Source organism: Vigna unguiculata, chromosome 5 (assembly GCF_037176805.1).
Source record: "Vigna unguiculata cultivar grain cowpea cultivar isolate G323 ecotype 2 chromosome 5, ASM3717680v1, whole genome shotgun sequence".
In the NCBI taxonomy this organism is placed as follows: Eukaryota; Viridiplantae; Streptophyta; class Magnoliopsida; order Fabales; family Fabaceae; genus Vigna; species Vigna unguiculata.
Window position 1 is genome coordinate 50,087,993 of NC_140796.1, and position 24,780 is coordinate 50,112,772.

The 24,780-nt window shown below is 30.5% G+C and overlaps 3 protein-coding genes across 3 annotated transcripts; 2 read left to right on the forward strand and 1 right to left on the reverse strand.

Annotated features, from left to right (window-relative positions):
* Nucleotides 1-10,461: 10,461 nt before the first annotated feature.
* On the forward strand, nucleotides 10,462-14,087 carry LOC114183689 (fatty acyl-CoA reductase 3-like). Its single transcript, XM_028070801.2, has 10 exons — nucleotides 10,462-10,715; nucleotides 10,826-10,929; nucleotides 11,011-11,213; nucleotides 11,934-12,034; nucleotides 12,222-12,414; nucleotides 12,557-12,718; nucleotides 12,843-12,924; nucleotides 13,205-13,471; nucleotides 13,572-13,699; nucleotides 13,787-14,087. Exons 1-10 carry the CDS (start codon nucleotides 10,637-10,639, stop codon nucleotides 13,938-13,940), a joined length of 1,473 nt encoding a protein of 490 aa, XP_027926602.1. The 5' UTR covers nucleotides 10,462-10,636; the 3' UTR covers nucleotides 13,941-14,087.
* A 778-nt stretch (nucleotides 14,088-14,865) lies between these two features.
* On the reverse strand, nucleotides 14,866-18,749 carry LOC114183199 (proteinaceous RNase P 2-like). Its single transcript, XM_028070128.2, has 6 exons — nucleotides 17,750-18,749; nucleotides 17,354-17,455; nucleotides 17,039-17,214; nucleotides 16,363-16,483; nucleotides 15,895-15,963; nucleotides 14,866-15,400 (listed from the first exon to the last, which is right to left on the reverse strand). The coding sequence occupies exons 1-6, from the start codon at nucleotides 18,656-18,658 to the stop codon at nucleotides 15,191-15,193; spliced, it is 1,587 nt and encodes a 528-aa protein (XP_027925929.1). The 5' UTR covers nucleotides 18,659-18,749; the 3' UTR covers nucleotides 14,866-15,190.
* Nucleotides 18,750-19,628: 879 nt separating this feature from the next.
* On the forward strand, nucleotides 19,629-24,537 carry LOC114186303 (histidine-containing phosphotransfer protein 1-like). The gene is made up of 6 exons (XM_085673915.1): nucleotides 19,629-19,688; nucleotides 20,097-20,227; nucleotides 20,323-20,391; nucleotides 23,678-23,749; nucleotides 24,213-24,285; nucleotides 24,377-24,537. Exons 1-6 carry the CDS (start codon nucleotides 19,629-19,631, stop codon nucleotides 24,443-24,445), a joined length of 474 nt encoding a protein of 157 aa, XP_085530041.1. The 3' UTR covers nucleotides 24,446-24,537.
* Nucleotides 24,538-24,780: the final 243 nt, after the last annotated feature.

Sequence of the window (24,780 nt, forward strand, 5' to 3'; positions counted from 1 at the left end):
GTTTTGATCCCTTTACAACTTTCATGTTCACTAACATGTTAACATGGAAAAACAAAAATGCTAACCAAATGTCTGCTTCAAGACTGATTAAAAAATGTTATTCCCACCAAAATACTAATGTTCCTTCTTATAAGAGTTTTCAAAATGTGATTTGATTTGGATTTTGATTAAAAGTACGTTCGAGTCGAACGTATAAGTTTGATTCGATTCAGTTTAGATATAAAAGAAAAGAAATTCCAATGAAAATAAACATTTTTTAATGTTTGATTTGAATTATATTTGTTATTTTATTTATGATTTTTTATTAATATATATTGAATTATGTTTTTGTTTTAGGAGAATAATTTCATTATTTTTCCACTATAATTAAATATTTGGTATCTTTAATTTTGTGTAAAATATTAAATAATCTTTTATATAATATTTTTTTTTAGTTAAATATATTTTTAATCCTTAAATTATAATGTGAAATTAGATTTGTTATTATTTTAAATGTTTATGTAATTTCATCTTAAACTTTAAAATAAATGAATGTATTCATTATTATGAGTATATATTAAAAATCTTTTAAACATAATAAACAGTATTTTAAGTGTCGATAATATTAATAAGTATATTTTTATATGTTAACGTGATAAAAATCGCGTAACAGAAAATTGTCTTCTAAGCAAAAGTATATCTGTAAACAAAAATAAAATATAAATAAGAACACAAAAAATTTAATGTGATTTAACATATTTCAAAGTCAACGCCGAATACTTAAAAAAAAATATTATTATTTATCTTAACATATAATTGAATTGTGATGAACTCTGAAAATAATTCTTTATTTTTATAGTTTTTTTTTCATATCATTAATGAAAGTTTGGTGAATAACGGATCTAACAGCATATGATAAAGTTTTTATTTTACGATTTTGAACAACAAAATATGGTCGACGTGATCAAATGTTATGGTTCATTTCCAAAATTGTTGGTGCAGACAGATTGACCAAAGTACAGAAGATAATTTAGGAAAAGAAAAAGGTATTTTTCATGTTTTGCATTCCTTATTAGACAAATGAAGCATAAAGTGTGGTTGATTCACAAGCTTCCAAACTGTTACTGTTTGTGGAGATTGCATGAAATGATTAGGCCTCAACATTGCATGTGCCACAGTTTGGGTGTGTCTGTGGCATCCTCATGAATAATAAGACCCTACAGATAAACATAAATGTTCTGTTTCAACTGTGTTCTTAACAATCAAACCTAACCGATAACGAGGAGAAACAGAGCATATGCCTCAATCTCAGGCAATATTAATGATGTGATTTTATCTATCCAAATTAAATCATATTGAATATTATGATTAGGGATGGCAACGGGGCGGGGCGGGGACGGGTTTCGCTATCCCATATCCATCCCCGCATAAAAAATTCATCCACATCCCCATATCCAAACCCAACGGGTATCAAACTTTTTTCCCATCCCCATCCCCATCGGGTAACGGGTATAATCTCATACCCGTACCCGTATTCTAACTACTTTAATATTAATTTTTATAAAAGAAAAATAATTACGGTAAAGAAAACATAATATTATGAAATATTAATATTATGAGGATTTTCTTCGATGCCAAATACCTTAAAATAAATTATAATTGTTTACATTTTATATTAGAATACCAAATAAAATTTCATGTGAATCAAAACATTTATTAAATTTGCAAACTACAACATTGATGAACTTAGTTGATAAAATTAAAAAATATTTCAAAAAAATATAAAAGGAAAACAAATATTCAAATTAAAATATATTTTAAATGTTTGTTTACTTCAATTTTTTAAATTCTAATGAATCTCTTTTTTATACACTAATAAAAGTTATAATATATCACTTGATCAAAATGACACAAAGAACAAATAATAAACATAATAATAAAAGGAAAACAAATATTCAAATTAAAATATATTTTAAATGTTTGTTTACTTCAATTTTTTAAATTATAATGAATCTCTTTTTTATACACTAATAAAATTTATAATACATCACTTGATCAAAATGACACAAAGAACAAATAATAAACATAATAATAAAATTTTGACATAGATTTTGTATCTTTTGAACTTCAATATATGTTGGATAGTGACAAAAAAATATTCATAGCAATTACATTAAATTTTTATATTGTAGTAAATAAAAGTTATTTATACAATTAAAGTGAAAAAAATTACAGTATGATTAATAGTGAGTTATAAAATAACAAATAATTAGATAGAATATATCGAAATATTATTCTACATGATGAAAATAAAAAATAAATAAAAATATTAAAAAACTAACAAATGTGTGTTTTAGAAATAATTTGAGAGATTATCGAAAGAAATCGTACAAAGGAAATCAAATGTATAATTAAGGTATGATAAGATGAAAAATACCTTAGAGAACTAATTATTAAATTATGTTTGAAGTGGTTAAAATTAAATAGAAATATCATTAGTGACCAAAAAATTTGTCATTAAATTACAAATAAATTAGTAATTAAATTGGTCACTAAATTAAGTACCGATTCGATCATTGAATCGGTCACTAATTTAGTCATTGATTCAGACAATAAATCAACTACTACCACCAATGACGAAAAATCAGTCACCATTTTATGTTTTTCTTGTAGTGAATTATCATATACTATTCCTAAATATCATTATATATATATATATATATATATAATTTTAACCACTTCAAACAGAATTTAAAGTGAAAAAATTACATTATGATTAATAATGAGTTATAAAACAAAAAATAATTAGATAGAATATATCGAAATATTATTCTACATGATGAAAATAAAAACAATAAATAAAAATATTAAAAAACTAACAAATGTATGTTTTAGAAATAATTTGAGAGACTATCGAAAAAAAACAAATCAAATGCATAACTAAGGTATGATAAGACGAAAAATATCTTAGAGAATTAAGAAAACTTTTCAAATATCAACATATATACTTAATGGTTGAAAAATAACGAAAATTATTTTAATGAAAAAAAAGAGTTCTTCAAATTAAACAAAAATTAATAATAATAATAAGTAAATAATTTTTTTTATATTACCCTAAATTGAGAGTATAAACATTCTCATGTGAAAGAAAAATTTATAATAAATAAAAATATTAAAAAATAATATTAAATATTCAAATGTGAGGCATAATTTTTTTTAATTAACATACATCATTTTAACATAATTACATAAAGGTTATGATAAGATAAAAAATATATTGGAGATGAGAATGAGTTTCATGACAAATGAAATAATTAAAAGAAATAAAAAATAGAATATATATATATATATATAGGGGTTACTTGATTAATTGTGAATATTTTAATAATTTAAACGAGAATGGAGATATGGCGGGGACGGGTATTATGGCGGGTATATGTACATCCCCATACCCATCCCCATACCCAACTGAAAAAGTCGGGGATTCCCCATACCCGTACCCATACCCAGTCAATGCGGGGATTTCCCGTCAAAACGGGGACGGGTTCGGGCAATACCCACGGGGACGGGTTTATTTGCCATCTCTAATTATGATCATATTATTTTTGACATCTACAAAATAATAATATGGTTAAAACATTATTATTTTGAGTAATTTTGCGAGAATATTTTAGGGATGTCAAAAAAATATGTATCTGTGGGTATTCGCGGATAAAATCTGTAACGGATCGAAAATGGATATTGTAAATAGATACCCGCGGATAACGGGTACGGATATTTTTAATACCTGCATGTTAACGGTACGGGTACGGGTATCATAGTATGTGTACTCGTGAATATCCATACTCGCTATACTCTAATTTAAATTAAAAACATAAAAAAATATGATTAAAATATTAACATATTGATTTTGAATGAGTTATTTTTTTTATTAATTAGTTTTAAGAAAAATTTATTTTTTTGTAAATTTTCATTCAACACTATTTAAATGGATTATTTGAACTTTGTTTAAAATTTATGAATGTTATTGTAAGACCCACCTTTATCTGGTCCTTATTGTAAGAGGGACTGTCCTAAACTAGTTGGGCCTAGGTCTGGCCCATAGGGTGTCCAAAGCCCCTAAGGCAGCTTAACCCCTCTCATTCTGCCACACTTTGCAAAGACAATGCTCTTACCCTCTTTCCCTTCTAACAGAAGCTCTGCTAGGGTTTGAGTGAGCTCCCCTATTTTTCCTCTCCTTTGAATGATTCACTCCAAGTAAGTTGAGCTCTCTATGTTCCCTTCTTTTCTTCAAGCTTTAGTTCCATGCTAGTCTCTGTCATAGCTCATTTTCATTCATCCCTCACTGTTTTCAGTTCCGTTGATTGCTTCTGCTTTATGTGCTAGTTCGCTAAGGATCTCATTCGCTTGAGTTAGCATTTTCCAGGTAAGGGAAGCTAGGGTTTATGTATTTAAAGTTATTTTGCCGATTTTTGGTCTGTTTGTATGGCTGTGATGCTTGAATGAGGATGTTTGTCGAATAAAAATGCATGGTGTGCGAGTATGTTTGATTGATATGGCGCTACTCTTTTTCTGCATTGCACACTTTTCGTAAAATGAAGATTCCTACTGTGTTAACCGTTGGATCGAGCTGAAATTTTAACAGCTTATTCTTAACACAAAATTCTTGACTTTGATAGGTCGGATCTTTAATCGGAACTCTGTAGTGAGAGCAGTTTTTATCGCAAGGTCACTGTAGTTTGGTTGTTGACAACACTGCACACTTTTCGTAAAATAAATGTTATTACTTCGTTAACCGTTTGATCGTGCTGATATTTTAACAGCTGATCCTTAACACATAGTTTTTGACTTTGACCGGTCCGATCTTGAATCGGAGCTTTGTAATGAGAGCAGTTTTTATCGCAAGATCACTGTAGTTTAGTTGTTAACAACATTGACCTTGTTGCTTGTTTGGTTTACAACTTTCTTTATGGTTATTCAATTAAGTTGGTTCTTGTTTCATTTGGTTCTTGATTCAATCATATTTAATTTGAATATAAATACAAAAAATTTGTGAGCTTTACACAAGTTGCAGTTTTATTTCTAAAATCCCTAAATCGTTTGCATAATGTGATGTTAAGTTGGATTGCTATGTTAAAGCATGAGATGAGTGAATATGCATGAGTAAGAGGGTGTATGAGTTGTGAATGATGAGCTTGGATAAATCTTGGCATGTGATTTCAATGAAATGGTTGGTATCAAAATGGCATGGTATTGGTATGAGGTGAAATTCTATATTCATGGATTGGGAATGATGAGTTGGAATGGATTCAACATCGAATATGAATGAGGATTTGGTTATAAAGGTTGGCATGAGAGTTATGTGCATGATAAATCTTTCTTTATTGATTGAGTATGATTGGTCTGTGTCAGTGCGTAATTCCTTGGAATCTATAGGTGAGATTTCAGGGTCGTGCTTCAGTGGTCGGGACGTAATTTCATGGCCCCTGTTAGTGGGTGTCCATGGTGGTGCCCCATCTATATAGTCTGGTAAGGATTCAAGGTAAGGTTGCATCCTGACACTCTAAGGAGTCGGTTAGTCTCACTTAGAGCGGACTGACTCTTGTGGTGAGAGTAGTAGGAGGCCTGAAACTCATTAAGGGCTAACCTAGTGTGTGAGGGAATTGATTCATTGTAACACTTGTAACACATAGCTCGGGGGTGAGCAGAGGTATCCACCACAAGTGCAGACATCCGCTGAATCCGACCAGGTTATACGTATCCGGATGAGTCAAGTCAAGTATTAGTGTATTGATTTGAAAGTCATAACATGTTTGGGTGTTGTATGTATATTGGATTGTGAAAGTATACCTGATTGCATGATGAAAATCTTTTTGGCTCTAGCTTACCCTTTGCTTGTTTGATTGCTTGTATGTTGTTCTCCTACTTTTGCGATGATCATCAATTTATTGATGGGAGCAGATGCGAGAGGAAATCGTGGTCAACAGGGGAGAGATGAATCTGTTGCATAGTCTTCCTGGGCTGGAATTCTTGTGCTGATGGGCTTTCTTTTAGGGTAATGGCCCATGTATTGTCTAGCCTTTGGGCTTTTTTTTTTGAAAACTTTGTCGTTATTCCTCTATGTTTTATTTTGGCATCGTGGTGTGCCTTGATTACTGTACGGAGCTGTGATTGTACTCCAGGACTGCTTAACATATTATTCTACGTGACGTTTCCTTCTAATTTGGTTTATTAATTAAATGGGACGTTACAATTATGTATTGTATTTTATTTGAATTTAAGATTAAATATATTGTTAAATTTTTATTTTTATTTTTTTGTAAATACCCGCGGGTATCCATGAATATTAAAAAATTATGCGAGTACCATGAACAGATACCCGACAAATATAAATACGGATATGAAACAAATATTTATCCAGCCGGTAGAGTACGGAAGAGTTAGTGCACGTACCCTACCCACCCATTGAAAGTATATTTTATTTAGTAGGTGTCTCAAAATACTATCATTATTATATTACTATGATATGATCTAAGTTCATTTGTTCACCTTTCCTTAAATATTATCATTTGTTGTAATGCAATCCTCTGTGAGAGTTTATTTGAATAAACTTTCCTGTAAAAACAAAAGTGAAGTAGGATAATTGTTTTACAAATTCGAATTATAGTACTCATAAATTAGCAATAAAATTTAAAAGTATACTGGAGAGAGTTTTTATAAATTAGTTTATACATAAATTACATTTAATATAAAAATTAGAAAGTTTTGATCCGATTACACATTGCCTGGTCAAATGGGCTCTACCAGAAAGAAAGGCCAGGCCCGTATTTTCAATACATAGGTTTATGGTTCGAATTAGGTAAAAACGGGTTCTATTTTAAATACATTTTGACTAATTTCTTAAATCTAATAAATACTATATTTTTATATATGAAAAGTTATCTAAAAGAAAACTTAGAATTAATTTTCTTCATATATCTCGATATATTTTACATATTTAAATCAATGCTCAATTGAAATAGATACTGGTAATTAAATTCCTTTTCCTCCTTTCTACAAAACGTCCAAAAGAAAAGAAGAAAAGAAATTAAATCCTTATTTACCGGGATAAAAAGCATAATAGGCTCAACATGATCTTCATATTACTAACTCTTCATAGATATAATTTGATACCACAACAATTAATAATCAACTTATTTTATGATTTTAGAGAATTCGGAGAAATTGAATTGTAGAAAGATACAATTTCTAATGAAATAAGAAATAAGCACTTATAATACATTTGTAAATTTTCTATTCTTTATCCATTTAAAATCTATTCTTTATCCATTTAAAATCTATTCCTATTAAAATATTATGTCTTACAATTTGGAACACTAAAATATGTTTTTTTCCTATTGAAAATTAAATTCACATGTATTCATGATCTTAAGAATTAAGTGATATACTAGTCGTGCATAAATTTTGTATGATTAATTTTGTTGGTTTGGTAAGTTATCAACATGATGAAATTAATTTGATGAGTAGGAAAAAGTCAACCATACAACACATTTTTTTTCCAAAGTTTAAAGAGTAAGCATAAATGCTATTATAATAGGAAGACACAAAAGTTAAGAGTGTTATTTAAAAAGTTTTCATGTTTAAAAATTATATTTGTAATAGAAATTTTTCAAAAATTTTCTAACTTTCGTTCAAACAAGTAATATTTGGGTTGAAGAAGGTGAAAGAATTGAAGAAAGACAAAGAAGAAAAATAAGCATAGAATATGGCTTGTTGGTGGTGCCAACTACAACGCTCGAAAACGACACTTAAATTATTAACATAAAAACAGCAATAAACATATTACTTTCAAGTGATTAAGTTTTTTATGTACGTTTTTACATTAACAATGTTATAAATTCTATAACATTTTCATCTACAATTTGGTGTCGTAATTTATACTTAGGTCACATCATCGTGTTAAAATAAATAATTATTTAATCAACTATGTACATTGTTCCAATAACTCATAAAAGCGTTTAATGAACGTTCGAATAGAATTAAAAGAACAAAATATATGTAAGCATTGATAGTGCGATTTATTTATATAGTTATTTAATTATGAGTTATATATTTCACGAGGTGTGATTAAGTACATTGAAAAGACATGGACAGATTTTAATTGATTCAAATTGTAAAAATTATTATTTTAAAAACTAACTTATCCGGATGAAACTCAACTTAAAATGAAAAATCTTTTATAACGTCTTTTTTAGAAGTTATTCTTTTTTACGCAAGAAGACAATCGTCGTTCTAAAAGCACTTTTTCTTGTAAAAATAGTTTCTTGAAAAAAAAAGGCAAACAAACGTTTCGTTAAGAAGATCTTTTTGTGATGAAAAATGATTTAAGATTGCTATCAAAATCAAAATTGGTGAACAAGAAGTGGATTGGAGGGTTTTAGAAGAAGCGAGACCAATCGAAAAGTGCTTTAAAACGTCAAAAACTACGTTTTTCAAAGCCGGCAACGTAAATAACTTGTTTGGTTTGACAATCTAATTTTGTGGAAAGCTTTACGTTTAGAGTTTGGCATCAATGAAGATGTAATCTAAGTTCACTTCACACCGTTGTTTTTTCTTAGAAAAACTTCTTAAAAGCAAGTAAAAGGACATCACATTTTACCATACATGAAAGATAAAATTTTCAATCAAAGTTCTCTTACACCGTGCTTGGACGCATTTTTTAAATATGTATAATATTATGTTAGTAAATAGTGATAATGTAATGTTATTAAATTAATATATAAAATAAATTATTTATTAGAAATAAAGTAAAATATATTAGAAAAGATGAGAGAATAACTGTTAATAAATATAAAAAAAGAAAAGAAACAGAGATAGACCATTTTAGAAAAAAAGCTTATAAAAGTAATGGTTAATTTTTAAAAATTTAATAAATAATTATATTTTAAAGGATAAAATTGGTATTTTAAAATGTGGACACAAAATAGAGAATCATCTATATATTCTTATAGATAACTATTTTTAAAATATTATTTTTGATGTATGTAATAGTTAATTTTAGGTGTTAGAACTCATTTTCTTTTACTTTTCTCTTATTCAGATTAATAAGAAAACTAACTCAAAAATACTTTTAAGTTAGTAAACAATTAAAATACTCTTTTAGTTTGTTTGTTTTTTTTTCTAATTCTCATATAAATGTTTATAATGAAGTTCATTGAATCTTATTTTTGTCAAGTATGAATTTATGGCACAATCTAAGGAGAAAGAAGGTCTTGTTTTCTATTACCCCATGCAAAGATACACTTGGTGTAACAAGTTTCTTGAGTATGAATATGAAATGAAAAAATAATGAGCAGGTAAAAAAGCTCTACGTTTTCTTTTAAACAAGAGTAGGAAATAAGACCAAACTTCTTCAGAAGGAGACAAATCCATAAGCAACAAAAAATCATGAAGCTTGTTCAACATTTATCGTGGCTGAAGAACTAATTAACCATTACAACGTTGGTGATAATGGTATTAGTTATCGTCGTCGTCATGTTATTCCACCGTTTTTTCCTGAATTAAATTATAGTGAAAATCATACGCAACATATTACTAATGTTTTCTTAATTGTGCATGTACCTAAAAGTCTCATATATACCTTGTTTAAAACAAAATGTTAAATTAAGGACCACACTTTTTATTAAAGTCATGATGTTAGTGAGACTGGACAGTAGGTAAGCTATTTACCAAGTTTAATTTGGATGAGATTACAAGTTAAATTAAAAAAGTATTATTCAAACGTAAAGTCCACGTCATATATATTAAGACATTAATTAAGATAACATTCTTCACTTTAAGATTATGGGACATTTCTAGTCAACTATACATTAAAGATTATAAAGTTTTAATGTATAGATCTCATCGTCATATATAAACTTGTAGGGTTGAATTAAATTTAAATATAATTTTTAAAATAGTATTATAATTATTTAAAAAATATCTATGTTCGACAAAATAAGTGAATTGAAAATCTACATCAACTAAATTGATAAGACATATTTACAATAGATAAAATGTTAATTTAATTTTATTGAGTTAAATTTAAAATTTAATTCTTAAACTAAAATATATATATATATATATATATATATATATATTGATTTTTATTTCTAAAGATGGAAGCAAATTCATTATCCATCACTGTCAGTGCTATCTTTTGTATATTCACACATACCCCTTGAAATCCCGAACCGTTGAGCTTGAGGATTCAGGACCGATCCAGAAGTCAAGAACAGTGTTGCAGAAAATGCGCATTAATACAATTCAATAGTGTTAATGTATGCATTTGCAGATATATACACTAATGTTTTGTCTCAAAGTACTGTTGATATGTTGAAAACCGTGAGCGAGGTGGAAAAGCTTCTAATTCACATTTCAGTGTTACCAACAATTAATGCTTACTTACTGTGCCACAACAAGTTATTGCAATACATGTGTAACATGGTCTTTCCTTTTGTCGTTTAATACTATATATATATATATATATAGATGCATGTTTGGGTTGTGGCATTACATTTAGACAACAACATTGTGTTTGTGTTGTGTCTTACTGTTTAATGATCAACATTTCAAATCCCTCTCTCTATATATCTATCTATCTCATAATTTCTCTCAAATGGAACTGGGAAGCATAATTCACTTCTTTCAGGATAAGACCATCTTAGTCACTGGTGCCACTGGTTTTCTTGCAAAAAGTCTCTCTCTTTCTGTTATATTTATCCTTCTAAGCTTGTTTTATGTAGTGCTTTTCTACTACTGATACTAAGCTATATATATGTGTGTGTTTCCTTGTATGATTTTGCAGTTTTTGTGGAAAAAATATTGAGGGTTCAACCAAATGTGAAGAAACTTTATCTGCTTTTGAGAGTTAAAGATACTGAATCCGCTACTCAACGCTTAGATAATGAGGTGAATGATTCATCATATAACTTTCTTTAACTTATATCATAACCTATCCAATGTATTTAAATCTCTTTCTTTTGTACGTAGATCATAGGGAAGGATTTGTTTAGATTGCTGAAGGAAAAACTGGGAACAAGATTCAGTTCCTTTGTCTCAGAAAAGCTCACTGTGGTAGCTGGAGACATTTCACATGAGGACTTGAATTTGAAGAACTCCATTCTGAGGGAAGAAATTTGTAACCAAACAGATGTTATAGTTAATCTAGCTGCAACAACTAACTTCGATGAGAGGTAATGTTCAAGGTTTTTTTATTTTTTTGGAATAAATTGGTTGAGACCATTTAAAGGTGACGTTGTATAGACTTCTTTAACGAACTTTTAAACTGAAGTCGTCAGAGAAGATAACTTCTAATTTTTGAATTTAACTAAAGTCGAGTTCTCGATTATGACAACTTTAATTGTGCACCGTTTGGATTTTCATTTTCTACGAACAATAGTTATATCAACTTTGAATTACAATGTTGGTGTGAGGAGACGATTTTTGTTTGGTGGCACTGAGGTATTGAGCTGACCAATGAGAGGTAGGCAACATGAAGAGAGAAGGAAGGAGAAAATGACACGTATAACTGTGCTGTGGGTACATGTTGGGTAGTCTCGAGAAGGAAGAAATGTGGGATTGGACTGGGAAAGTGGGACCATGCATGGTGATTTTATTGGTAATGGTATTAGAAAAAGCATGCATTTCACGTATTTCAGAAATGTTTCTTTATGCATTACATATATGTAATATGCTTGAGGAATAGTTTAGAAGTCGCTCATTCCACATACAATTTCAGTTTAGAAGGTCACTTGTCCATTTTTGTAAAAATATCAGTGCTTGTATGGTAAGTTTTTCAACTGTGGCAATCATTTTAAAATCCATGTCACATTTTCTGATAGATTAAAGTTTCTTTTTTTTCGGGTTGATGAAATCTATAAATTTGTGTCTTCTTATGTCTTTTGAATATTCAGATACGATGTTGCACTGGGTATAAATACATTAGGAGTTAAGCATGTGATGAGCTTTGCCAAAAACTGTGTAAATCTGAAGGTGTTTGTACACGTATCAACAGGTTAGTATAAATGCATGATTAAAACTTTATCTTGCATTCAATCTTCCAAGGTGGTTGCAGTTTGTACTATATCTTACACTCTTGATGAAAAAAATGGTTATAAAATATACAGAAAATCATTCTAAAAAACCAGTATGTGCAATATGTTGAGAACTATTCGGAGAATTTCTTTGCTGTGATGTTGCAGCTTATGTATGTGGAGAAAGAGGAGGACTGATAGTAGAGGATCCACATGAGTTTGGTGTGTCACTAAATGGAGTGAGAGGACTAGACATTGAAATGGAAAAGAAGAAGGTAGAGGAGAAACTGAATGAGCTGAAAGAGGAGGGTGCCACAGAACATGATATTGAATTGGCCATGAAGGACTTGGGAAGTAAAAGGTTTGTTCCAATTCTACCACTACTCTAATGGTACCACTTTCATGTTTAACAGTTTAAATAACTACCAGAAGTTTGTCTAATTTCATGTGTATTCCAAAATATATGTGATATCTTGTAAAATTTTGCTGTCTAACATGATTAGAGCAACGAGGTATGGATGGCCAAACACGTATGTTTTCACAAAGGCAATGGGAGAAATGATTGTAGGAAGTACAAAGGGAAACATGAACGTGGTAATTGTACGTCCCACAATCATTACTAGTACTTACAGAGAACCTTTCCCTGGTTGGATCGAAGGTTTAAGGTACATCATATATATATGGTTTCAATACGTTCCTTTTTGTTTTTTCTTTCCAAGAAGGTGGTACAAAGAAATGGAAACACATAGTAACACAAATTTTCTTATCTGGTGGGGAGTTTCTTTGCAGAACCATAGACAGCTTGATTGTTGCTTATGGTAAAGGAAAGTTAACTTGCTTCCTTGCAGATCTTAAGGCTGTTTTTGATGTGGTATGCCAGTAACCAAACCCTTCTTTTATTGGTTTTTGTGAACCCTTAGTTGAGAAATTCAAGTTAAAGTTAGAGTCTAGGTCTCATTGAGAAAATTAAGCATCATATGACATAAATATCTTATGTGGATTGGACTATCGTTAACTTTTCTCATTAATTTTTCTTCTAAAAACTCATCACTCTTTTATGTAGTTCTTTTAAAAAAGGTTGATAAGTTGATAACTATATAATGTTGATGAGTTTGAGGCCATTGTTTTGGTTCAAATAAACCATGAAACAGATACCAGCAGACATGGTGGTGAATGCAATCCTGGTGAGCATGGTGGCTCATGCAAATCAACCTAGTGACATCATATACCATGTTGGTTCCTCTGTTGCAAATCCAGTGAGGTACCTTAATTTTCGAGACTACAGCGTAAGATATTTCAGGGAAAAACCATGGATAAACAAGGAAGGAAAGCCCGTCAAGGTTGGCAAAGTTACCATATTGAGCAACATCGATAGCTTCTACAGATATATGTACATTCGTTATCAGCTTCCCTTAAAGGTTACTTCAAATCCTAATTTCTCTAATTCATCCAAAGTAAACACATCATGTGAATTTTACTTGAGCTTAACAATGTTGTAATATTGTGTGCATTTGATAGGGACTGGAGCTGGTGAATGCAGCATCGTGCCATTATTTTCAGGAAATGTGTGTGGACTTCAATAGGAAGATACGCACAATCATGCGATTGGTCGAGCTTTACAAGCCTTACTTGTTCTTCAATGGGATGTAAGTTAATTATTAGAGGCCAACAGAAAACTTGTTTTGATAGTGATATTGATTATTAACTCACGATAATGCATGTTTTGTACACAGATTTGATGATTTGAACACAGAAAAGTTATTGTCAATGGCAAGAGAAGGTGGAGTAGAGACTGAATTGTTTTACTTTGACCCCAAAATTATTGATTGGGAAGACTATTTCATGAATGTTCATTTTCCTGGAATCATAAAGTATGCTTTCAAGTGATGCGTAAATACGTGAATACGTGCTTCCAGTTTCAATTTTAGCGTTTATCTTATGAAGCTTGAATTTGTTGCTTTCAAATTAGTGCTGCAGAGTTTGTAAGTGTTTGTAAGTGGGTTAGAGAATGAGTATGCTTGTTTCTTCTGTGTTTCCCTTATCTGTAGTAGTAAAATAATAATAATAACCAGGTACTGATTAAGCCATTAAAATTTCAATACAGAAAAAACTACAGCAATTTCTAGTAAACTTTATCAGAAAGAACTCTTTAATTTCTCGTAAGAATTTCCATGAATAAACTTATAATGCAAACTCTCACAATCAAAGTTCAATTTTAAAAATAATTAATGTTTTAAGTTATCTAATTGTGACTGAAAGGATACAATGTTAAAATTGAAAATTTAGGTTACAAATTAAGTTAAATAATTAAACTAATATTATATAGATGCGTTTGAATTTTTAAAAATATTAACAGTTATGTTTCCGTTACTAAAATTCCAAATTTATATTGAAAATGGAAATATTATTAATCAACACGGTAAGGTGGACGAATTTAAATTAAACTTGTGCCTCATTCACGAACTTTAGACAAACAACAACATATTATGCTAATTAATTATATTTAGGTTTCCAACATTATATTTAAAATTTTCAATTTTAGCTTTATCAATTTTGAAAACGTAACTATCAATAGTATTCAACACTTTGCGTGTGTATGTATCATCATACTATATTTTTTGGGACATGGGAAAAAACTCTTCTAATTTGAATTATATTATCAATGTTCCATGAAAACACGCTACCAATTGAAGTAATTTTCTATACAATTACTCCGGCAAAATGTCAAATAATAGTAAAAGAAAATTAATTTATGCTAATTAAGTTAGTGATCATCGTTTAATATAAAAAAAAAAGAAAAAAAAAAGTATAATTGTTGAACGTTTAGTTCTTGAACAAAAAATACCAACTTCATATTTGGACTAGTTGATGATGTTTCATTCATTCAGTATGGTCCAGCAACAGGTGTATCAGCCACTAACTAACTAACTCTTTGGAACCATGACCGAAACCCCGCACCACCTTAGATACTTACAACAATGGGATTAAACGGCAACTAATGCATTTTTAGATTCCACTTGTTTAGGGTTGAAAATATATTTTTTCAATTAGCTTAAAATCATTTGCAGAAGCTCAATAACCACGACAAAGTTTGCTAAGGACAAGTCAAAGAAAGAGCCTGCCCATGGAAAGATTTATCATGAAGGAGGAGACCTCTCTTTTCTTTTACCACTGATGGTAGTGGCATTGTTTTCATCGACTTGGGAATCCAAGCAGCTACTTGCACCATTAGAAACAGTAGCGACAGGATCATCACCACTTGGCCGGGTAATGCAGAGCCAACATCTTGAAGACTCACTGCTAGTACCTGGTGCTAGAGGTACATGCCAATAACCTTTTTCCGATTCCTGAAACAACATTTCAAGAACGGCATTTAAAAACAGTGGTCAAGAAACAAGGTTCCTAATTTGATGAGGCATGGTATACAAACATGTTGGATGCTGAAGTATTTAGGATTTTTATGTTTGCAAGCTCAGCTTAGATTTTTATGTTTCACTAATAACAATCATCAGATATACAACTTCAATATCCAAACATATAACGTCACTAGTTTCTACGCTATTTTGTAATATGAAACAAATTAAGAGGTAAAAACAAGCAATTGATAAAAAAGGGGTAGAAAAATCGTGCTCAGGCATCTTGACATTCCTATGGGTTTGGAAGGGTGTCACATCATCCCACACTCAGTTTGTTTACCCTCAGTCCTCAATCTTTGATACCTAAGTCCTAACTTCCTCCCATATCCCCTCAAATACCAAAAGATCAAAACTACCAAGTTGTCACAGAACAGAATGCAAGCGCATCCCAGAAGGAACAATAGAGTGGCCACTCCAAGCATTACCTGGATAACCAATGAATATGATGGAGGCATCTGAAGCTTTAGGTTTCCTTTAATAAAAGTGTAGTGAACCTGTACACAAAGAAAACAAGTTAACTAGAAGAAAAAAGAAGGGTAAGCCATATAAATCTTGAATAACCTACATATCACATGTTGGACTATACACAGATGAACCTTAACAGCTCCAACCGGAATCAGTTACTCCTATCTCAAACATAGGAAAATGTCCTAAAGGGAATAACAAACAACTAAAAATTATGCATAACATTTTTGTTTTCTCAAAAACTACACACGGCCTCCCAGAAAAATTGTAATCCCACATAAAACGGGTATAATAACATTTAATTAACATAAAATCATAATATCCAAATGAAATATCTTCCCATAGAAGACCCATTTTAAATTGTGAACAGCCAACAACTCACTCATGTATTGCTAAAGTAAGCAAAGCCACAAAAAGAAATATCTTACCTGATGTCTTTCTTTCCACTGGTTAAAAAAGTTGCTTCCTATGAGTTCAAATATGTGATCTCGCATTTCATCATTGGTCACAAGCAAGCACCTAAGTTTTACTGCAGCAAAGAGCCAATACCTGAAGCCCAAAAGATTAATATGATAGTAAATCAGTGATTAAACTTAACAAATTCAAAATAGGTCTTAAAAATACATATGAATCAGTGCCAAACAGAAAAAAAATAATATAACAAATTCATGAAAAACACAACAAAGAATCTTGACTAAATTAACTATTAAATATTTGAACCTCAAAAAGTTACCATCGGTTACATTTTAGTCCTTAAAAAAAATAACTTTCATTTAGACCTTCTCGGTTATTCAAGTCTCTATCCACTTTAGTTTCACCAAGAGCTTCAGCTTAATGCAGAAAAGTATCATGTATGGGACATCGAATGTGAATTAAGTCCCACGCAAAATTATATGTATTGCATAGATAACATGATAAATTCAAGTTCTAAATGCATACACACCAAACTGAATGCCAAAAAATAATGTAATGACAGTTTAGGACCAAATAGTAAATAATCATTTCTGAAAACAGTCAAACAGATCAAGAAATGATATTGTTGTCCAAAGATTAGCAGTGAACAAAAGCAGATGCAATGTTTAAGATATTTATTTGGAAATTTACCAATCATCATTGGACCCATTTGGAGTTGTATACAGTGCACCATTATTCATCCACTCCTCCACCAGTTTCCTGCTGGAAGGATTTTCCATCAGCCCTCTTAGGCGCTTGTTGTGCAGTACAACGAGCGGCCATTTCTTCCCACTCCGATTGTACAGTTCTTTCACAACACCATCAAGCTGCACTATTACAAAATCAACAATACAAACACAATTAGCTGCAAAAGCAATCAAGCGAAACTATCAGGCAAGAGCAATAAACTTACATAACTTGTTCAGACAGTAAAATTAAAGGAACTCTATAACTTAGGCATACAACCTGAGAAATGCTAAATCCACCATCAGCAAAATTTTGTTGGTAGAGCCCAACATTTGCTCCATCCACTATAGCTTCATAAGAGTCATGTTTTTCAAGCCAGGCCTGTAAGGGATAGAAGTATCAAAACCAAGCTATTATAGCCAGACTAACAATATCAATAGTAAATAATGGATGCATCAATATTGCAAAGGGTTTTTATACGAAAGTAATCCAATCCCAAATTGTGATGCATATTAAGTTTGTTGACTTTAACAATAACTACCCTAAAAGTCATACCTATCAAGATTCCTGATTGATACATACATAGCACAGAAACTAAACTCTAACAATAATATACCATCATTCATCTCATTTAAAATTGTGTTGCATTGCAATGAATGGAGAGATCAAGAACACCTGAAATTCACTAAAATTGGCTTTGACCTCTCGTTCCAAGGCCAAGCCAGCAACAGACCCTGCAAACTTCTCCGTCTCCGCATCATCAATATCAACACAAACCAATTGCCCGCCACAACAACAACAATGTCCATCAGCACCAACACTCGTTCTGCTGACGGCCCAATCCCCTTTACCAACCCATCCCTGACCATGCCACCCTCCCCCATTCCGCAAAACCCCCTCTTTGACCCGCCCCACATCAAATTCCACCTCACCAACCTCAGAGGCCTTGGCACCACGAAACCACTCCTCAATAACCACCGCAGTGGACTCACTAACACACCTCACACAGCTTCTAAGCTTATGCAAATACTCATACACCTTGTCCGCTCTACCACTCCGCGCACTCACCTTCAAAAGCGCGGCGAGTTCCGCCTCCTCCAAACTCACCCCAACGCCATTCATATGCTCCTCCACCTCGTAGGCCTTATCCGCGTCTAGCATTTCACAGAAACAGAACAACGCGGGATCGTAGGTTCGCAGCCTCGGGGTAGCGTTGTTGTACTTGCCAATGCCCTTCACCAACTCGAAGGCATAATCGGCGTCGCCCTTGGCCGCAGCGAGGCGCGCGACGGCGGTGACGGTGGCCTCGTTGGGAACGACGCCGAGAGCGGACATGTGACGGAAGGCGCGGAAACCGTAATCGAGTGCGGTGGTTTTAAGCGAGTGGTCGGCGACGGAGTTGGAGCAGAGGTAGAGGAGGGCATTGAAGTGGTGCTGGTTGAGGCGCGTGTTGTTCAAAACGGCGTCGTCGTAGAGGGATATGGCGCCTCGCAGGTCCTTAGCCTTGGAACATGAGTTGAGCTCAAATTGGAACTTTGCCTCAGGATTTTGACTGGTTTTCTTCTTCTTCTTTGGATTCTCCATTGAAGCGCAAGACTGAGAAATTGGTCCAGGAATTAACAGTTTCAAGTTGCAGGGTTTAGTTTAAAACCCTAGATGGCGGTTTTTTCTTGGGTTCGTTCGTTCCAAAGAGATGGCGGTTACTCACGATCGGGCCCTTAACTCATTGGACCCTTAACCCATGGGCCTGTCTTTGGTCTATACTTTTAACTCTTTTACACTGTTATATTAAATGATATTTTTATTTAACTCCTTTATTATGAAATATTATCTCTAGTTTTAAAAATAATTAGAGATTGTGATAAGTGCAATAAAAAAATATATAGAATTTTAATTAATAGTTTGAGGAGAAAAGAACATATTTAACTCTCTTTTTTATAATTAAAATATGATTATACTTACCATACATGTTTTACTTACTATTTCATTAATTTAATACATTTAGTATTAAACATATTAGGTATGTTTTTTAAAGACTTTAGATGATATTCTTAAATTAACTGAATACATTTCTTTATTACAAATTTAATATTTTTCTAAAAAAATTAATGAATACATTGACCAAAATTATTTCAATGATTAAAAATGTTATATTTCCCAATTTTGAAATCTTCTTGGTTAGTATTTAATATTTAAAAAAAAAAAAAAAAAAAAAAAAAAAAAAAAAAACTCCCCCCATTTTATACCACAATTATATTTATAGCTTATAATATATTTATTCATTCATTATTTTCATAAATAAGCTAACATTTGCTTGAATAAATGCATTCTGACGAAGACAAGGAAAAGAAACGGTCCCTTACAACCTGCAACATTTTTACATATTTCTATGCTGAGTTTAGGGTAACTGACAGTTAATTTCAACCTGTATTTAGTTAATTTATTTTACAACGTTATTTTTTGTCTGTATCCATCTGGGTTATGCAATCAAAAAGTATCAACTTTACTTCTCCAAACGAGATAGTTTCACTTCTTCTAAAAGAAAGAAAAAAAAATGTCTCTGTCAATTCTCAGAGGACTTTTGCAAGGATACACCAAATCCTTGCTTGACGAGGTAAGAAAATTCTACTCCAAATTAATTTAGATTCCACATGCATTTAACTATTTGTTGGTGATTTGTTTAGAATTTTCAATCTCCAGAAAAAATTAGCTTTTTTTTTTATTCCACCATCCGATTGTGGTTATTGGATACATAACATTTAGTAAATGATGATTTTTATACAAATCTAAATCTATATATATAATAAACTATTATTTTAGAATGTACTTGGTGCATTAGAGAAAAAAAAATGAAAAGGGAGAGAATTTGACTGTTTAGTTAGTACATAGGAGAAAGAAAGAACAAAAAAAAAAAACTTATGATGAATCATTGCTCTATTTCTAACATTTTATTTATTATTTTCAATCAAATAATACAATCTTGAAAATAATTTTTGTTTATTTCTTGTTTTTATATATGCAGGGGGTAGTGAATGATGAATTTAATGTGATGGTGGCTTTGAAGCGCATCGGAGAACCAAATCATGTTGTGCAGTTGATAGAAACATATATTGCAGATGTTGAAAGGATCTTATCTGAACTTTTACGTCATGAGTAATGTTATTGGTCATTCTATGATTCGCTTTATGTTCATATTATAAATATTTGCCTATTTTTCATTTTGTATTTTTTTTTTTTTACATTTGTAGAGAAGATAAAAAAATCGAGTTACAAAAGTTGACATCTCTTGCTCGTGAAATAGAGGATAAAAGCACAAGGTAGCTTGTTTGTTTACTTATTACTATGCATTTTGATACATTTGTTGTTCTTTTTACTTTGGTTGTGAAAAAAATAAATATTGATAGAAAAAAACCAATTGATGTTGTTAAGCCAGGACTTACAAATGTTGTAATAGTTCAAAATAAATTTTAGAATATCAAGTAAAATTATGCAAAAGGAAACATTATATCAGTTCTCATTAATATAGTTAATTTGGTTGAACATTAAACCTATCCTTTTAAGTAACATATTGATTTAAAGTATTACAAATTTTAATTTATCCATTATAAGCCACACCTGTTTAATTACTCTATTTACTAATTACATTTAGTCACTATATTTTTCCCTTTGTATTCAACAACATACAAAAACAGTTTATCTTAATAATCTTCATACAAAAACATGCAAGTGTGAGTAAATGTTTGTTATTATAAAAAAAAAAAACTGTAGAGTGTGAAAGTTTTTTTTTTTTTGCTTGTTTATTCAATATTGGGTCTTGGGTTATTACCGATTGAAACTTTAAATTATATATGCATTATTTAGATATATATTTATATATATGAATCATTTTCATCAGATATTTGGACATTTTATATTGGTTGTACAACTTTCATTTATATAGAGATATAGATAGATAGATAAATAAACACATGTAAAAAATTGTGGAGTTCTCAAATTAATTGATAATTTGTGGAAAAAGTTTTACATATAATATTGGCTACACAATGAGATGATGTTATATGTCAACTTTTTTTGACAAAAATTAGAAGCAAAATGATACTTTCATGTTGATTATGTGACACGATGGATGCAAAAGTTTCATAAGTATTCATTCAATCATGAAGCATAAACAATTTTGAGTGACTACATTAGCCAAATATAAATCATAAGACTTAATTTGCATGAGAAATTGTATTAGCACAATAAGATCATAAACAAAGTGAAAGACTTGAATTCAAACAATACACATATGGAGAAAACATTAACACAGGGAAGTATGAATTAATTGTCAAATGCAAACCAAGAAGTTAAATATACTAAATGCAATTATTAGTATATTATGAAAGGAGGTGGCACTAGCAATAAGGGAACATAGACAAAAAATTCAAGGGTATATTTTTTCAAATTCATTACATGTAATTTTAGAACTTCATGTAATTGTTTCTTTTTTAAAATTCTTTGGATTCTCATGAAATTTATTAAATTTAATCGACATAAATGTACTTTTTTTATCTTTATCTCAAGTCTTTCTCTTAAAAAAATCATTTTTTTATTTTTTATTATAATTTTTCTAATATTAATTTAGCAGCTCTCACATGTTTAGAAAAAGATAAATTTATCATTGTCCTATGGTACTCACTAAACAAATTTATCACATACAAAAAAAAATCCTTAAAAAGAGGTAAAAATAAATTTAATCAAAAAAAGAAATTAATCAATTCAAAATATTCTTTAACTCATCAATTTTACCATTGTGTAATTTTATTTTGAAAAGTTAAAGAAATCAAAGATGAAAATTCAAGAAGAAAAAGAGAGATGAAAAAGAAATAGAAATACAAAAAAAATGAAAAAAAAAGAGAATGAATTATATATACACAAGGTTTTAAGAATAAATATACAAATATACAAATATAATTTTAAAATACAAAAAATGAAATAAAAAAAATTTGGGAAGCTATGGGTCTCCTATGTCAACAAGAAGGTCCTGCGATGGGCACTAGGTGGTGGTGTTGAATGGTGACTTTTGTGTGGAATGTTGGTTTTACGTTATTAAATGAGGAAACATCACGGCAAGAAAAGGAGAGCAAAGGTTGTTGTTTGGCACACTGAGGTGACTTCACATCGGTGGATTTAAAAGAGCAAAGTAAGAAAAGACACACTTATTTGTACTTTAATAAAGCCAATCCAATGCATTAAATCTTATTATAACTCATGGTTATAATAGGAATTAATGTATTACATGAAATATTATATCGGAAATCTTACCGATTGAACAGAAAAAGCAACTAAATCTTGAGAGGAATTAATGGTGGCCGTTAAAGGAATTCTCTTTTATGTTGGAGAATCATGGAAAACAATCTAATAATAGATGGCATGAGATCCATGATCATGATTTGAGAACGAACTTGAAAGTAATCATCATTCAACCCTCTTAGAAAAGGAATAACACAGTCATTCTTCCTTTTTTTTATGTAACTTTGCAAACAGACCACACAAACACGATACGGAACAAGTGCAAACAAGAACACGATATGGCATGAGTCACCTTGTTTACAGTGCAAGATTTGATCTTGAAGATCCGCCACCCTGAATATATTTGAATGAGAGAATCAGTCCTTAAGATCGATCCATATGTCACGAGCTGTATCCATCCACATTACTGATTGTTTGATCAAAGCACTCAGTGAGCGTATAAGCCAAGACATCACCATGCGATTGCAACGACGCCAAGCATCATGTAGGGAATAAGTGATGGGAAGACATGGAAGACTGCCATTGATAAACCCTTCCTTGTTCTTGGTTTCAAGAGCCACCATCATTTCTCTTTGTCATTGATGGAAGTTGTTTTCGGTGAGAAGGGGTGAAACAAGGACGAATGCAGGGTTTCCTTCAGGGTAGAGGTATAAGGGGTTTGCCGAATTTATGACATGATCCGGAGGGTTTTGGCTTGGGTGAGCCATTGTCGATCAAAGAGAATAAGCAAAAGATTGGAAAAACAGAAAGTAAGAAGGGTAATTACCAAACTGATATCATATTAGTGTATAGAGGGTAACAGAAAATAAAAACCAGAGATAGAAGTCTTAATGCTTTATTGATCAACTCAACTGATACAAAGATAGAGAAAAAATAAAAGAAAACAAACCCTGTAACGGTAACAACATAAAACTAACTCAACTAACTCTAATAATTTATACAAATGGTATTACATTATTTTTATGACATTTTTACAATAACCAAAGTAGCATATACAATATTATTTCCATTTTTACACTACTAATAAGTGTATTGTTTTTATTTTATCATACATATTAAAATGGCTATTGTATGTAAATATATATATATATATATATATATATATATATATATATATATATATATATATATATATATATATATATATAAACATGGTTTTAAGCCAACACATAAACATCACATAACCTTTAAGTAAACACTCAAACATACTTGAGTTTTTAAGTTAAGTATGATATCACTTCTCATTTTTTTGTCATTGATATTGCATCTTTTATTATTTAAACTTATATTTTTTTGTAATTGATGTTGCAGAATTGGTGCAGAGCTTGTGAAGGCTGCATGCTATGATGTCATCAAAGCTTGTGACGACAACAACCAACAAAAGTAATTTTTTTCCTTTCTCATTCTTTATTTTGTATTTCAATCATTTATACAATACACTGTTCTATCTATTAAAACATTTTTATAGGAAATTATTGAATAAGACTTAGGATACAAATATGTGCATACATATTCAATCTTATATCAAAGATTATGCTAGAAGCAAAATGCTACTGGAACATGCAATAGTTAACCCTTTAGTTGCATAGATAAATGTAAGAGAAATAGAAATCAATGTTACAGCAGAGGGAACATATAGAAAAGAAGAGAAGGAATATGAATTAGTTTCTGGTAGGATAGTACTACAGATAAACAAGTTACACAACATGTTATTATAATGTGTTATTTTTTTTTTTCTTTCTAATTTTTATCGTTCTTAGATTTTGAAAGTCTATAATTTTGATATAACATTTCATTTCACTATTAAATTTGATACTAATTTTTGTGTATAAATTCTGGTGTTCAGTTTTGGTCGAAGTTTGACGTTATTAAGAAAGGAGTTTAGCAGTACCAAGAAAAAGTTGACTTCCTTTGCTCAAGTATATATAATATCTTTCTTTCTAGATAATTTAGTTTTTGTTCATTTTTCACACTTTATTATGTTTAATTACTTTGTTGTTTAATTCACAGATGGAGCAAAGGATTATCAGACTTGAGAAATCTCAATCACCAGCCTCTACTTCTCAATCACCAAAGTAGAGTTTATATCATGTTCTTATTTTAATTAACACTGTGTACATTTATGATACTTTTGTTGTATTGTGTGTTTTTTATCAACTTTCTGAATGATACTAATAGTTTTCATTGTAGACAATCTTATTATAATTAATTAAAATAATTATAAAGACACAATTATTAAAAACAAAACTTCTATTTACAAGTAGAAACACTTTTGTATTTCTACTTAAATAATATAATTTTTAAAATGTATAAAATAAACAATTTTGAAAAAAAAATTAATGAAATATTAATTACGTGATTATTTTTTATTAAAGAGTTAGCATTTTCTTTTATGTAGAAATTATATAATTATG